The 16824-nt window shown below is 41.9% G+C and overlaps 3 protein-coding genes and 1 pseudogene across 5 annotated transcripts; 1 reads left to right on the top strand and 3 right to left on the bottom strand.

Annotated features, from left to right (window-relative positions):
* Positions 1-4193: 4193 nt before the first annotated feature.
* On the bottom strand, positions 4194-5667 carry LOC139291991 (gamma-crystallin M2-like). Its single transcript, XM_070914093.1, has 3 exons — positions 5650-5667; positions 5125-5367; positions 4194-4466 (listed from the first exon to the last, which is right to left on the bottom strand). Exons 1-3 carry the CDS (start codon positions 5665-5667, stop codon positions 4194-4196), a joined length of 534 nt encoding a protein of 177 aa, XP_070770194.1.
* A 1811-nt stretch (positions 5668-7478) lies between these two features.
* On the bottom strand, positions 7479-8256 carry LOC139292582 (gamma-crystallin S-1-like). The gene is made up of 3 exons (XM_070914943.1): positions 8248-8256; positions 7846-8088; positions 7479-7751 (listed from the first exon to the last, which is right to left on the bottom strand). The coding sequence occupies exons 1-3, from the start codon at positions 8254-8256 to the stop codon at positions 7479-7481; spliced, it is 525 nt and encodes a 174-aa protein (XP_070771044.1).
* A 2082-nt stretch (positions 8257-10338) lies between these two features.
* LOC139292181 (gamma-crystallin M2-like) lies at positions 10339-14926 on the bottom strand. Of its 3 annotated transcripts, none has more exons than XM_070914387.1 (3): positions 14878-14926; positions 11022-11266; positions 10339-10614 (listed from the first exon to the last, which is right to left on the bottom strand). In XM_070914387.1, exons 1-3 carry the CDS (start codon positions 14924-14926, stop codon positions 10339-10341), a joined length of 570 nt encoding a protein of 189 aa, XP_070770488.1. The 3 variants fall into 3 exon arrangements, with proteins under 3 accessions (XP_070770488.1, XP_070770489.1, XP_070770490.1); XM_070914388.1 differs by lacking the exon at positions 14878-14926 and adding an exon at positions 11456-11464 and having other exon boundaries at positions 11022-11264; XM_070914389.1 differs by lacking the exon at positions 14878-14926 and adding an exon at positions 11456-11464 and having other exon boundaries at positions 10339-10602; positions 11022-11264.
* On the top strand, positions 13841-14942 carry LOC139292178 (gamma-crystallin M3-like; annotated as a pseudogene).
* The last annotated feature ends 1882 nt before the right edge of the window (positions 14943-16824 follow it).

The raw sequence follows: 16824 nt of genomic DNA, 5'->3' as shown, positions 1-16824 counted from the left end.
TTTATACCTGATCCAAAGGTGGAGTCATAGAGACGAGGTGTGTGTGTGTGTGTGGGGGGGGGGGTGTTCCCGAAGCTATTCAACCACCCGACAAGCTCTTCTGAGGAAGCATGCGAGCAGCTTATCCGTGACACGACATACTTACGTAACTCATGCACGAATCCCAACAGCCAGCAGCCGCTCTTACGACCGACTCCCTCCTCACAGAAATGGCCGAGGATATTGCCAAAGCATCATTTGTTGCACAGTCAGAACATCAAAAGAGAGAGAGAGATTATGAAGTCTGGCTGAGCGGCAGGTTAGTTCCTCTCTCTGAACTACATACAGTGCCGCTGCGTTGATAACAGCCATGTCATTTCAGAGCAGATCAAAGGCCGTTTACGTGAAGCCGCAGTGGTGCTCGTGGCTGCTGCCGTCCTGAATCAGCTTCAGGTGAAACTGTGTCACGTCGCTGCCTTTCATCAGCTGCCTGCAGCGCATCAGCAATCATCATTTATTGAACAATCCATTAGGAAGTTTTTGCTGGGAGACATTTTGAGGGTAACCAGGAACATCGTGGGTGGGTAAAAACTGCTATAATGCTGCAGGACTGTGCTGTTGGCGACGAGGTGTTTCACCAGCTTTAGCTCAGTTTGTTTGAGGTCAGCTTCTAGACCTTGCAGTAGATTTTGTTGAACGTATCCGACTTTGTTCCTGTCTTGTCTGTATGTTCCTGTCTCTCCTCCCTCTCGCTCTCTCTTACATTAAGTCCATCTCTCTTCTCCCATCTATCCATTGTTGCCATACAAGGTAACTCTCGCAGCCAGAAACGGCATTCTTTTCCCCGGGATTAACACAGTTCCTCTCAGCTGCTGAGACAAATCAAATCCACACAAGTTATAAATAACTGAGCTGGTGGAAGTGCGGGGGGGGGGGACGTCCGGACTCAGCCTCCTGGAACATTAAAGGAGGTTTTTGTTCACGCAAATGACAAAGAATCGTAAAACATCGACATGATGCAGCTGCTACTGTAGACTGGAAGACTAAACAGGAGCTAATTCCTGCAGACGTGAATAAATAAATAAATCTGGTTTTGGATTGTAAAAATATATAAAAGATATCAGGGCCCAAACAAGACTAGAGGAGGTCATATAAATGCAAAACCTTAATCCTGACCACAATTCCAAACCAGGTCTTGACTTGATCCTAAACTGAACGAGGGCTGGGAAAGTAGAACATCTTCACAAATCAATATGTTGAGGCAAAAACACTGACTATCTATATTTCTTATTGTTTTAATTGAAAAACAGTGTTTGTATTCAACACATCAATATTCCGATATGTGTATCCTCACGTCTTGTGTTGCTGTAGCAACGCAGCACTGTGACTACGTTACTTATTGATTTCACAGCCTGATCAATGTAACATAATAATATATTAATATAGATGTTTTCTCTCCTCATTAATGATCTGTATCTCTTCTTTAATCATCTGTAGCAGTGAACCGGAATCCTCGGCTCCCGGCTGACTTTCAGCAGCTTTGGTTTCCATTCTTCTCGTCTTTCACGCGTCTCTCAAGACATTTCATATTCTGTTGTAGCAGGAAACATTTAGTTTCAAAGCCCCGCCCCACTCAGAAATGTATTTCACTTATTGTTACTTGTTACTGACACTAGTTTCGTCTGCTGAAGGGGGAAAGTTTCACTCAGTCAGTCCTGTTCCAACATATATATAACTGATGTGACGTGGAAACTTCAAACTTCCTCTGCACAAACACTCAGTGAAGTGGGAGATATTTCGTGTCCGGCAGTAAATCTGTTGTTCGTAGATTCTGGCTTCTATATGTGGACAACACTGCAGCCTCGTGTGATTCTTGGACAGCCTCCTCTCTTCTGGGAAGACTTTCCACATGATTGTGGAGCCTGGCTGCAGAGATCTGCTCCCATTCAGTCCAACACTGGATGATGGTAGCAATCTGCACTCTCCAAAGTTCACCCCAAAGGGTCTTGGATGGGGTTGAGGTCAGGACTCTGTGCAGGCCAGTCAAGTTCATCCACACCAAACTGGGAAAACTAGAGCGGCTTTGCGCGTTAGAGTATTGAGAGCAAACTGCTGTCTGAACTTTAACTGAAACTAAGGGACCTGATCCAAATCATGAAAAACGGCCCCAGACCAAAAGTACACAGAACTATCTGGACTGCAGCTCCGAACATGAGCCACAAGAGGGTGCACACTGGCTCAGTGCGACGTGTAGCTCCCTCCGAAACCACCTCACATCCTCCCTCCCGTTACCCACTGAAAGCGTGCGGGCGCTGCAGTAAACAAAGAGGCTTTAGAGGTGAATAACCCCAGCTGGGAGAACGTGCTGGCTGGACTCCCTTTGTGTTGTCGGGGTCACAGTGTTGTTCCAGTGAGCCGAGCGTCAGCACTAACAGCAGCTGGCATGCTCCAGGCTCTTACTGGCAAATCCCACTGAGTCATCAGCAAGCTTCACCTCTTTGTCCACAGGTTTAGCTGAGCTCGGTGACCTCCCTCCTGTGCTCCTCTCGGCTCGGTGTCATCGCCCCCCCGCCGCCCCCCCCGTCTGCACTGGTGGCTCGGGGCACACCAGAGAGGGACACGTCCAGTGGCGTGAAGACCGGACAGAGGAGGACAGGCGCCAATACACTGTGTGTGCACCTGGAGAGCAACGCCTCAGGAGACATGACTCAAATGCAACTGATTCGAAGTTGAGACCTTCTTATTCATGGTTTTACATAAAAAAGGGACTTCTGCTCTGTCTTAACTTTATTAGTGCATGTTTGTGCAAAGTAATAAACAGAAACCCACATTGCTCACCCAGTGTGTTCCCTGTAAACACAGTAGTCGGGTATCGATGGGGAGTCATTATGTAAAATCATATTTTGATAATTAATCTTTTTTTTTTTTACATTATTGCGATGTTTGTGGAAGTGTAAAAGTAGATATTACATTTATTTTGTGCCAAAGAACAACAAGAATGATTGGTATCAATTAACAACAATCATTTCAATGTTATGAGCTTCGTCTTTAGGGAGGGGGGGTGAGTATAGTTCTTATATTCTCATAAACAACACACAGTAACAATATCTGTGTCATTAACATTACTCCTTGAAATATTTCTTGCAGGTTCGAGGTGTTTCAGGCGACAGAGGGGAGCTCAGTATCGTACAAACTGTGACTAAAGACGGTCTGCAGGGGCAGAAATGTCAGATTTTTATTAATGTCTTGAATTCAAGAGCAGCAGCAGAAATCTCCTTCTTTGTCGGCTGCGTCATATCTGTAATTATTAGCAGAACCGATCCGTAATTCACAAGCTCCGGGGGGGGGGGGGGGTTATAATCATGTGAGAAAAGAGCTGTACGGTGCCACTGACAGTACACAGTTCAGAGCATCTGTTGTGCAGTGAGGTAACTGATGATGTTCAGTAACTTCCTTCAAGGAGCTGGATAATATCTTAGTGTTGGCTGATTTGTAGAAACATTGAAGTAGTGCTGATCAAGGAAGAGGTTTTTTTTTCAGGAAACCTCTTGTTGATGAGACACATTCTCATACTACAGATCGGGTCAAAGCTGAGCTCGTATTTCAGCATGTGAATGTCGGTGTTAAAGTGTAGTTACTGTTACCAAAACCAATGATGACTTGAAGCAATGGACATGTTGCTGTTAACAGCAACAACCTCCACATTTAGGGAATATACTGCTAGTCATGTAATGTTGCACGGATATAACGCCAGGTTTCAGACACACAGTTCAATTATTTATATTGTTTTATATCGAGGAACCGTTCAAACCCTTTCGTCACAAACACTAGTTGTCGGAAACGGCCACTGATTGTTACTCCAGAACAAAAGCACAAAAATGAGGCCCGACAAGCGATGAAAATATCCACTTTTTTAGAAACCGTCTGATGATGACTTCTCTCTCAACATCGTGTATTCAAAAGACAACAGATCTGCCTGTGACTGGTGGAGCTTCATTCATGGATTTTCTTGTTTTGCTGGAAAGCCACGAAGGGTCCAGTGTCATAAGTGGGTGTGCGTGTACTGAACGTTAGTCTGATGATCAGCAGTCAGCCGCCTTGTTTACAGGGGAAACACAAAAACAGAACATGGAGGGATGAATACTGAGCACAATTCTTTTTTATTAAATTCCCAAAGAACAGTTGTGTCAAACGTGAACTAATAGAGAGACGGTCTAAAAGTTGTGGACGCGACGGAAGGACCCCACGTTGGGGTTCATGGCCGCCCACTCAGTGAAGCGGCGGTACTCTCCTCTCTCCAGCAGGTACTGACGTCCGCGGTAGTTGGGGAGCTCGAAGAAGACCCAGGCGCCGTCCTGCACGTGGGCAGAGTGAACCTCGCGGAGGTGCCAGCGGTCGGGCAGGTTGGTCAAATCTTCAGTGCACTCCAACATCTGACCACCGAAGTCAGGACGCTCGTAGACACGAACCCTGAACACACTGGAGGTCTGCAAGACAAGAGGACTTCAGATGATCTCTGCACAAGAGGGCAGCTAGATGAAAGAGATTTGTGAGATGTTGGTTTTCAGTATATGGGAATGTGTTTTGCGTCGCATCTAAAGACAAGCTAAGGTTCTGCATTTCTAAAATATATTTTCATGACGTATCTAACCTCCTCTCCTAGAAACTACATTTATATACTACTTTACCCAATCACGCTTTGAAAGGGACCACCTCCCTATCCTTGAGTTGCATACAGTGGGAGGTGGTTGGGGGTTTATGTCCAAGTCATGTCGGATGACTTGTCGGATGTCAGTCGAAATGATAAATAATAACCTTTAACCTCGGAGACCAGGGTTGGCATCCTGAGTCCCGTGTGCGGTTCGGTTTAGGCAACTAAAGCAAGTTGGTTGAGGTCAGGAAGGAAGGGGCTCATGGACTTTAATTAAGCCTCATCCTCCAAGTCATTTTTTACTTTTCAATATCAAGACCAAGACCAGAATCTTTCCCAGGGTTGAAATATAAAAACACACCTTCATGAGCTTGTCAGGTGCACGTGAACAGGTGCAGAAAGACAAAGTGAATCATATCATCATATTGGATTGTTCAAGTGCATCCCATTTGCTGGCTCTTAAGGCTTCTCATATGTTTTCCGAGGGAACTCACGTTTCGTACGATCCGGCAGGACCTGATGCTGTCATTGTAGCCCATCCAGCGCTGGTAGTCCGGGTACTCCCCCCTGGTCAGGATGTACTGGTAGCCCAGGTAGTTGGGCCTCTCGTAGAGAACCCAGGCCCCGCTCTCCACGCGAACGGAGTTGCAGCGGCTGAAGTGAGTGTTGAGCTCGGGACAGTCACTGGTGCACTCATAAGAGCGACCTTGGAAGTTTTTGTCTTCATAAAACACGATCTGGAAGAGGGCATTCAGAGGATATGCGAAACTAATATAATATACGCTATATTGCATCATATAGTGTCTACATTCTGAATTGTACGGCATCCAAAATCACTCCTCCGAAAGCAACGAAGCGAACAATAAGAAAAAATGTGAACTGGACTTAAACTAGTGTAAATGCTGATCATCACACAGAAAGAACGACTTTATTCCTTTACTCCTTCTTTATACAAGTGATGCTGGAGTCTTCTGACAAATCAAAAAATCCAGACAACAAGCGTTTTCTTGTCTGCCTACCTTTCCCACACGGTCCATGTTTGGGCCTCACACCAACGTTTGATTACCGTTTGTTAATCCCACCTTTCACATACACAATATTGCCTACAGGCCTGCTCCAGATTTATATATACAGTGTATGTGGGCACGGTGAAATGCACTGCCGGGGGCCATCATTGTCATTTTAATTGCCTCAGCATTTATATCTGCACAATGGCTGATGCGGCAATTGTTTTAAAAAAGCTCGGCTTTATACTGTGTTTACTCACTATCGCAACGGCTGACCTTTTGATCTGTCGATGCCTGATTCCAGAAACGATTTATTGATCCAATTAAATTGTCTCCTCTGCAGCTGGTACTGAGGCTGATGCGGTGGAGTTGGCTGGTGGCCACATAGTACTGTGGTGCAGGCCGTAACATCTGTGTTGCAGGGGACAGGTGTATTCAGTCTGTCACGCTCCACCCTCCGCCTACATCCAACACCTCAGTACACAGTCAGCTGACTCTGAAAGACCCGGTGGATGGAAGGCTCGTTATTCTGTATTTACAGACGGCTGCTGAATGTGTTTACGGCCATCCAACACGAGCATGATTCATCACTCAAACAGGGCAAAAATGGAGGGAAAATCTGTTTTGTCATATCATGGCAGATGGCTGGAAGTCGTCCTACTTGACTGCACAAGTAGAGCTGAAACGATTAGTCCATTAATCCATAAATCAATCCACAAAATAATACTATTTTGACAAATTATTCATTGCAACATTTGATATTTCCAGCTTCTCAAATGTGATTTTTCAGCCTCTCCTTGTCTTAGACCAGAGTTAAAAACTTAATATCTGTGGGGTTCGGACTGCTGGTCAGACAAAAGAAGCTATTTGAAGACGTTTCTTCGGGTTCTAAGATTTTCTGACATTTTATAGGCCAAACAATTAGTCAGTCAATTGAGAGAATAATTGGCAGATTTCTCGATAATGAAAATAATCCTTTGACCCCTTTAGCATTTTGAAGAACCAGCGCTGAGTTTGTGTGTTGATGTGTTTCAGGCTGTAAGATATGAGAGTTATAATTCAGTTCAGTTCATTACGGCCAGGGCGCTTGTTCCCATCTCAGGAGATGAGGAAGCATAACAGATGTGATACTGTTACTTAAAATAAATGATTTAAAGTACTTGTCGTTCAGTGTTTCATTGTGTGTGTGTGTGTTTAGGCAGAAGTCTGTCAATTGCCTACAATTTGTGTAAAGACATTTTTTGGTGCGCGAACCCCAATAATTTGCATGAGCCGTCTCTGACTGTCGCTGTTATGACAGAGCCTCTAATGACCCGGCAGCGCTGCAGCCCTGTAATCACTGCAACATTTATATCACTGAGGGTAGACTGCATATTAAAAACACCCCTCAGTATAACGTAATACAATTCAATATACTATATATAACAAACTATATCCTCCAAAGTGGCCGTAAAGCTGACTGAACACCTCCAACAAAAACTGAACATGTGTGTTTATTGGTTGTTGTTGTATTAGACTGTATTATTTCTAGCCTGATAACCTGATAAACTGGCCACTGGATGTCTGTTTTCCTTTAGTCCTTTGAGGGGACTGGAAAACCAGTTACAGTGACATGTTGAGGTAATTGTAACCAGTGCATACAATAAATATGATATACTGTACCAAAATAAATAATGAAGTGCATTATTTTTTATCATTCATGTCTCTTTTTATTGTTATTATATTTATTTCATGATAAGATTTGGAAGGGAAAAAAACTTCACACAGGTACAAACCGACATCAGTGTCAAATGGATTTATTGCGATGCATGACATAACAACAAACTTGAACTGGCCGAATTTCACAGCTGCATGATTCTTCTGATGGAGCCCACAGTTGCTTTCGGAGCTCCCCACTCTGAGTGGTGAGGGTAGTCCCCTTTCTCCAGCAGGTACTGCCGACCACAGAAGTTGGGATGCTCAAAGAAAACCCAGGAGCCCTCGAGGACCTTGCAGGACTGGACTTCATGTCTGAGCCATTTCTCCTGGATAGACTTCATGTTTTCTGTCAACTCCAAAGATTTGCCGTCAAAGTTTGGCCGGTCGAACAGCATCAGCTTGTATGGCCCTTTGGACTGAAACCAGAGCAGTCAAAGAAATGTGTTTAATTTGATGTATGAGGACGAGAGAGTGTTTATTTTTTTTCTGTTATAGCACTTGGTGACTTACATTTTTGATGATCTTGCAGGATCTGACACAGTCATTGAAGCCCATCCAGCGGCGGTATTCATTGTACTCCCCTGGACCAATGACATACTGGTAGCCCATGTAGTTGTTGCGCTCGTACAGAACCCACCAGCCACCTTCTACCTTGACTGAGTTGCATCGGTGGATGAAGCTCTGCAGGTCAGCAGAGTCCCCTTTGCAGTCGTAGGACTTTCCCTGGAAGTCCTGGTCCTCGTAGAACACAATCTGGAAAGAATAGAAATTGACGGCATTATTCACTTCTAAATAAAAAAGTCGGTGTTTGAATTCTCATTGACAAAACATCTGATGTCTACGTTTATTATTTAGAGAATTATTAAGCTCCCGCAACTGCAAGAACACATTTAGAAAACTGTCAATTCTCACCTTCTCCATCTCTGGCGCTTAAAATACTAGACACGGTAACAAATGCAGTACTCTTTATACATGGCAGAGACAATACTACCAAATGCATGGTTAGCAGTGCATGTAACAGTTATTACAATTCAAATATTCGTCTAGAGTCTGCCCATTGTTCTTACTCACTGAATTGCCTATCCACACACAATGGTTGTTTAGCAGTGCCAAGTATCTAAACCTGAGTCACTGCTCAGTCCAAACTGATCTGAACCGATGCCATAAATGTTGTTTGTGGCCTCGGTTCAGATCGGTTGTTTATGCCAGTTTATGTAAAGCTTTCATGCAAGCTATGAACTGATGACACAAGTAACATAAACATATCTAAAGACAAAAAAAATAAGGTTGCCCATTAATTACATTCAGTTTTGTTATATAGTTCTGGTTATATTGACCATCTTGGAACTTTAAAAAACTCAAATGCTTTCTAGAGCAAAAGTTAATCATACGAAAGGACCCTGAAACAATACTGTAGGCACATGTTTGTAAGTTAATGTCTTTTTCCAACCATTGAGCTCTGTACGCAGTTTGGTGTTGTATACAGGTGTAATAGGTCTGTGTTGACAGGATGATGCTTTTAGGCCGCAGTATTTCAATCAGACTGAAGAATTCAGTGTGGGTTAAAAAAATGTGACAAATCCCATGATCTACTTCGCAGAATGAATACGCAGTAGGATTTCCAAATCCTCTGTTTATGGTTTATGAAACAACGAGTTACATGAACACAATAAATACTATATAACTGATTCAATTCAGTTCAGTCCAATTTTATTTATATAGCGCCAAATCACAACAAAAGTTGTCTCATGACACTTTACATAGAGCAGGTCTAGACCATACTCTTTACAACATTATTTACAGGTACTACAGTACCTTAATACTTAACATCTGGTCTACTAAGTGAGTCAGTGAGTTTGACCTCACCAGGACAAATTTAGAAAGTGATATATTCCACCTGTTTTGTGTGAGCAAGATGATGTCAGAATGTCGCTGACGTTGAATGAATGATGTTGAATATAACTCTTTAGTCACAGTTAAAAAGACCAACTCTAGATGTGTCACCCTTAAGCACCGCAGTGTAAACTATGGAATATGACTCACTATGAAATCAAAGGGCCTTTGCAAAAGACTATTTTACATCCTATTCGTTAAGAATTAAAGTGAATAGTGAAAGGTAATGTTACATGTAACGGTACATATACAATGTAACAGTATTACCATTTGGTTGTAATGATACTACATCATTATATAACAATAATCTAAGTTGTGTATCTAACTTAACATGTCTCTATTGAGCCACTACTGTATTTTCATATAAAACCATCATAGTATAAATTATTGAGCATGTTTCTAAACTCTTCTAAAGTTTTTTTTTATTGTGTGTTAAATTTGCAACAAGGTCTGGTACAAGATATACTACAAGTTTCTGTTGAGCATGAATTAAACATGTTTTTTGACCCTTTATAATGACATTGTGATGTCTACGTACATCACAAATACCTGGCAATATGCTGATGTTGAACTATTAATGTCTAATGTTAACCATTTTGTACATGAATGGTATCAGTTATCTTGAACTTGTCAAATTTCTAATTGATATATTCAGATATGATCTGATGACAGTCTGTCTTTAGATGTAAACTGTGTTGTTTTACTGATGGACACTAGAAGACAAGACTAAAAGCCATTGAGGTGTCATGTAACTTAATAAGAAAGAACACAGGCAGCACTGTTAAGGGATAAGAAATACTTTTATTGATTTGAGTGCAACAGTTCACGGGAGAGAACAAATGTTCAAATGGAACAAGCAGGTGGGAGGCTGAGGGGTTCTCAAATTTTAGCCTTCTGGAACTCTGAAATTCTTGAACTTCATTCTAGAACTTCCTCAAGATTCCAGAACTTCAGTGGCATTAGGACTCTGAACTTTTGAAAGAAGTTAGAGTTTTGGTTGCCTTAGGGCTTTGGAACCTTGTAGGGGTTCTAGAATTCTAGAACTTTGGTGGCCTTAGCATTCAAATAACTCTTTTAGGGGCTGCAGAACCCTGGATGGTCACTGCTGTTCTAGAACTCTGTGATCATGCGGAAGGATCCCACAGCAGGGGAGGTGGCGCCCCAGTCTGTATAGTTGTGGTACTCGCCACGTTCCAGGAAGTACTGGTGTCCGTGGTAGTTGGGCTGTTCGTAGAGGACCCAAGCACCATCCATCACCACACAGGAGTGGAACTCCCGGAACTTCAGGGCCTCGTAAACCGATGGGCAATCCTCAACACACTCTATTGCTTGGCCGCCAAAATCCTGCTTTTCGTAGAATCTGATCTTCCAGGACTTTCCAAATACCTTGAAAGAGTTAGAGAATTAAAATTTATGATATTATGGTTGTATTTTGTATCTAAATTATTTGACCTATTTTTATTTCCTCATTTACTTTGAGCTCACATCTACAAATGGGTTTCTTGGCTGTTTTCCTAGTTTCCTTCAATAATTGATGTGCATGGGCATGGACATAAAGCACCCTGCTGCCAAATCATGAGCCTTTTATCTCTCCTTTTTCTCTGTTGGCCTTTGACTGATTACTGCTTGGTTGGTGCACTCTGTGGTATTTCACTGGAGCTGGGCACACTATGAAACTGGTGCATTAACAATATTATTACATGAAGAAGACAATCATTACTTAAGGATGACTTTCAAAGCGTTGTTACCTGTTGGTTATGTTCTAAAAAGCATCGACTGGTTATTGAGCTTACATTTTTGATAGAGCGACATGACTTGATGCTATCATTGAATCCCATCCACTGTTGGTGATCAGGGTATTCCCCGGGGATCAGGATGTACTGGTTGCCAGTGTAGTTGGGACGCTCGTACAGCACCCAGCAGCCACTGTCCACCTTAATGGAGTTGCAGCGGCTGAAATAAGAGCGCAGGTCAGGACTGTCAGAGCTGCACTCATAGCTTCGGCCTTGGAAATTCTTATCCTCGAAGAATGCAATCTGGATGGAGGGGGAAAAAAGAGACAAATCCGGGTAAACTATCATCCCGACATTGTAACAAATACAACAATAGCATATTGTTGTGCTTATAGGTACCGTTATATTACAACGAACTAAAGACAGTTTACACGCACCATAGTTACTGCCTAAAAGATCTTGAACACCTTTAGAAAATAGCATTTGCTCCTTACCTTCCCCATTGTTAACGATATTGCTTGCCTCCCACCCAGCTGCAGCTGTGTTGTGGTTTATATCGAAATGCAGAATGTGCAGACGAGGGAAAGCTATTGTCATCTAAATTAGCTTGATTTGCATATCAGCAAAATGGTTTGTACAAGTTTGATTTCCCTTTGTCCACATGTGATGGCCTCATATCCAAGAATTGTCAAAACTGACATGTAAGACTTATAAAGGCCAACAGCCATACTTAATGATAATTTGTGCGCATTGCTTCCATTGAGTTCTGTCCTATCAAATTATTATTTGTTTGTTATTTGGTTTCTATCAGCTGTTCATCTTTTGTGGGACAGGAGATTATTTGGTAAATTGTCTTCATTCAGCTTTTTTACAGGAGAAGAATATCATGAGGCTTGAGGCAAAGCAGTGTTTTGGTCTTGGACAATGGTTGGCGGCAATAAACCTTGGGACGTCTTCTCTTTAATCCCAGTATTTCATACTTAAGCGTCTTGCTCTAGTTCTCTTGTGCTAGCAATGCACCAGCTGGTCAAGTTGTTGGTTAGAGATTGTTAGTTAAGCAACAGCATGTATGCCAAAATGCAATGAAAACAAAACCTAAGAGATGACAGCACTCGACAAGGAAATGTGGCTCTTTCGTCTCTGTTTCATTAAACTGAACATCATGCTCCACGCTCCAAGTTTGTTCCCAATTCAAGCTGCAGTGCCGCCTGCTCAGAGCTGAACTCGCAGCAGACTCGCAGACGTGTCAGAGCAGGGAAAGCACAGACGTGACGAATCAATGTCGGTCCCAGCGTTACGTGGAGTCCAGCCATGAATAATGTTATTAGTTACACCTGTGACCAAAAGTCTGCAATGAGAAAGTCTATTTGAGACAAGAGTCATTCATAAGAAGCTGAATAAAGCCTGAACCCAGGATGTTGTGGTTTAATGGTATGAGCCACAGACCACTGGGACTCCAGGAGGCACCGTAACAATTTCGCTTGTTATGGTTATTTTGTTAAAATGTCTCTTGAGGATTACATTAAACCTGCCAGCCTGAGTCTCACTGAAGGGCTTTTGTGTTATAAATGGACGGCGCCCATTGAAAAAAATGACTGACATGAAATCATGGATTTACAGGATTAGCTGGATTCCCTATGCATTCGTGTGTAAACTTTTGGGATGACATTGCCCATTTTTCAGAGAGTATTTTTATGGAAAATAGCGATTAATCACTAGGGTACGTACCACAAAATGTTGCGTCAAAAGTACTCACCACACACTTCCCTTAAAATTTGAAAAGCAAGAATGTGTTATTTTGTCGAACGTTATTCAGAAATACTGCAAATATTCTAAATGTTACGATCTGAATCAAGATCTTAGTGTGTCTAAATTATGCAATTTGCAAGTTATATTTTTAGTTAGTAATAAATAAATCAGGGGCTGTATCTGTATTGTTATTTATTTATTCAGTTAAATTTGATTTTGTTCAATTCAAAACTGAATTATGTCAAAAGGAAAGGGTTTTACAATAACCCACACGACAAACGGTTCAGCATCATTACTGCCAGCAGCAACCAGAGACGGGCGCCGACCTTGTTGTAAGTTACTTCAAACTGCCAGTTCAAACAGAGACATACATACAGTTCACAGCAATAGGTCTTTTTTCACACAAGACATTTTGACATGTCACAGCAGGAAAAGCAAATAACCAATGGCTGAATTTAATTTAGCTGCTTCAGTGTCAGGTCTTTCGCTGCCGTGACAAGTCAGAATGTCTGCTGTGAAAAGGGCCTGTCACAGCAATATTCTTACAAGTAAAAGAAGAATAAGCCCCGCCATAAAAACCAGATTGACAGTACAGAGTGAAAGGAAACACGGGAAGAGACGGAGGCGGGACAAATACAGACAAATGCATCACGTCTTAGACTTCTAGCTTAGCAGCACATCTAGAGCCAGATTTGTTAGCTAAATGTATTGAATCAAAGCTAACCTAACCCTGCTGGCTTTAGAATAAACAAACACACATATATCACTAAGATGAAGAATGATGTTTCTGGACATCCAGATGCTTTTTGGATAAGAGTTCATATTAAGGGATCAGAAATAATTTAATCATTTTCAGCCTTACCTACCGCTTACTGTGGTTTGGGTGCATTGTAAATATAACACTGTGAAGTAAATGTAAGTCATTTGAAATGTGTTATCCCTATTCTTAAGACATCCATGATCTGAACTGGACACATTCAAACAAAGCATGACAAATCCATTCAGACAGACAGTTTGTGATCAAACTCAGATTTTCTAATCGTCCCCAGTCTGAGAAATGTGAAAACTGCAGCTCAGTTCTTCTCCTGCCTTGTGTCTTCCACCCATTTCCCCTCCCTTTGTTCTGGATCATGATGGCACAAATGAAATTAACAGCGATCGCAGAGCTGCTTATTCATCAGCTTCCAGATAATTTGAATAACAAAACCCTGTTACAGCGCGTATAAAGTATAAAAGCCGCCTGGCAGCCACAGGTTGTTGGACAGATTCCCACAAACACAGATCATCAAACATGGGCAAGGTATGTGGAGAGGAGACCAGGGAACAAGCACTTTTCTGTGTAGGAGATGTATAGGATGTAAACAAGAGGGGAAAAAACGAAAAGAGAGGGACATGAAACAAGCCAGGCTCACAAAAGCACATATTTAAAATGGGCAAATTAAGACCTGCTCCAAATCAGTTTGTTCTCTTTTTCTTTTCAACAGATCATCTTCTACGAGGACAGGAACTTCCAGGGTCGCTCCTATGAGTGCATGAGCGACTGCTCTGACATGACCTCCTACCTGAGCAGGTGCACCTCCTGCAGGGTGGAGAGCGGCTGCTTCATGGTCTACGATCATCCCAACTACACAGGGAACCAGTATTTCCTGAGGAGGGGCGAGTACTCCGACTACATGTCTTTTGGCATGAGTGATTCTATCCGATCCTGCCGTTTAATTCCTCAGGTATGCGAGGATTTTGAAAAGACAAACATTATTATAAATGAGAACCTACATCTGGGTAATCTTTAATGTCTAATCAATATAATATTGATTCAAAATAGTCATATCAGTTGCTAATTTTACTTATTTTCCTGCTGTGCTGTTGAAACGTGGGTTTGAAACGGCAGCCAAAGTGCAGTCTAAATTCTTCAGAGTCCCATGCTGACCTGTCCATCCTCTGTATGTTCATCAACAGCACAGAGGCCAGTTCAGGATGAGGATCTACGAGAGGGAGAACTTCCAGGGCCAGAGTCACGAGCTGATGGAGGACTGCGACAACATCCAGGACCGCTACCGCATGTCCGACTGCCAGTCCTGCAACGTGATGGACGGCCACTGGCTGATGTACGAGCAGCCCCACTACAGAGGCAGGATGATGTACATGAGGCCCGGAGAGTACAGGAGCATGAGAGATATGGGATACAGCGGCATGAGGATCAGCTCTGTCAGGCGCATCATGGAATCCTGTTGAAGCAGAGTAAAAGAAATGTGTGTGGTCGAATAAAATGAACGAGGAATCAAACGTCACCTTGTCATCGTGTTTTCTTATATCAAATTACGCCTCAAATCTGTGAGGGTTAAATCTGCATTAACTGGTCTGTAAAGTGAGTTAGTGCATCATATTCATCCAGCTTAGTCACACACAGTTACTGTACAAACTCCAAATTACACACCTGCTGTATAGCATGCCAGTGAGGTATGGAAAAATACAGGAAAATACACACTGTAGTTACATATACATACTGTATTAAGAGGTTGTATACAGACCAAATCTTTTGATTCAATTCATTAAATCATACACTCTACAACATTAAGTCAAGTTACTTCTTATATCCTCTATTAAAGCAGTTTTATGCCATGCAGTTGGACATCATTATTAGTGCCAGCACATGTGAAAATGTCTGCACATTAACGGCACACACTTCCACAAACATCAGCTCACTACAGAGGTTTATATGAACACACGGTGCACATATTATACATGTAACTATACCAACGAACCACATTTACACATACAGTTCAGTTTACTGCTCAGCTTGTGAGCACAGTTGCGTCTTCAGTGTTCTGAGGCCCTGAAGGAGATTTACAAAGTGTGAGAAAATAATGATATCAGCAAGGAATGTATGACCCAGAGCTTTTTAAAGTTTGACCAATATTAGGGGCTAAAATCCAGGACATCTCAGCTACGTTGCCTCTTGTGAGCCCCCAACCTTAAAAAAAGTACAATATTAAATTGCGGGACTGCACCTTTAAGAGGGGTTTTTAACATCTGTGAATACACCCCCACTTTGGTTCCATGCTCATTGACTTTTTTTTTGTCTCAATACACTCCTTTGCTACAATTCATGGTGTATTAGTACTTACGACAGTACTTATCTAAGCTATGCATCTCTTCTTGTCCTTATGTAGCTGGGATCAATAAAGTTTTTTTCTTGTCTTTTTTTCCTTCTCTTGAATGAAGGACATCCATATATATATATATATACACATGTATATATATATTTCAGAGAGGGAAGCTCCCAACAAACTGACTCAGGGTCTTTCAATCTCCGGACAATAAATCAATGTCAAATTCAGAGCGCATCATGTTATCAGGTCCAGCTGATTCCTTTCAAATATTCATTTGAATATTGTCAGATAAACTGTGTACTTGTGACAGAGAGGGAGATGTGTTAACACTTAGAAGTAATATATAACACATTACTGGTGTATTCTTTTAAATAACAGTCTGACAGAACAATAGTGAAGGAGGAAGTATTCAGATTTAAGTCAAAGTAACAATGCCACTGTGTAAAAATACAAGTAAAAGTCCTGAAATGTAAAAGTATGCAAGTATGATTGGCAAACTAAAAGTATTTTGTAAACTTCTATTGTTTTTCACGACCAGCGTTACAAGGCGCTTCACAGCTGCACAGAAAACACATGTACAGTACCATAAAATACACCAGTGCAGAATAACAGCCACTTTGAGTGTTATACTATTATATATTATATTAGTGGATCATCTTTAATGATGCATTCATGTGTACGTAGCGTTTTACTGTTGCAGCTGGTCGAAGTGGAGCTCATTTTATTTCATACACTGCTGGGTTGTTTCATCTATGAAAACATCATATTTCATAAGCAAACTACGTTTTATATGTAAAATCTTCATTTGTAAAGTGGATGTGGGTGTTAAGCAAATGTAGTGGAGTAGAAATGTAAAGTACATTCCACCACTTCAGTTTTCTCATCCAGCCGACTTTACATCAGCGTATTTAAAAAGCACATTTTTCATTATTCTTCTTGTCAGTGAAGCGTTGAGCTCAAGTCAGTCGTAAGACAAATGCATCATTTCCCGTATCCAGATGAAG

This window comes from Enoplosus armatus, chromosome 11 (assembly GCF_043641665.1).
Source record: "Enoplosus armatus isolate fEnoArm2 chromosome 11, fEnoArm2.hap1, whole genome shotgun sequence".
Taxonomy (NCBI): Eukaryota; Metazoa; Chordata; class Actinopteri; order Centrarchiformes; family Enoplosidae; genus Enoplosus; species Enoplosus armatus.
The sequence above is the reverse complement of the archived record's forward strand: the minus strand, read 5'-3'. Positions and strand labels throughout refer to the sequence as shown.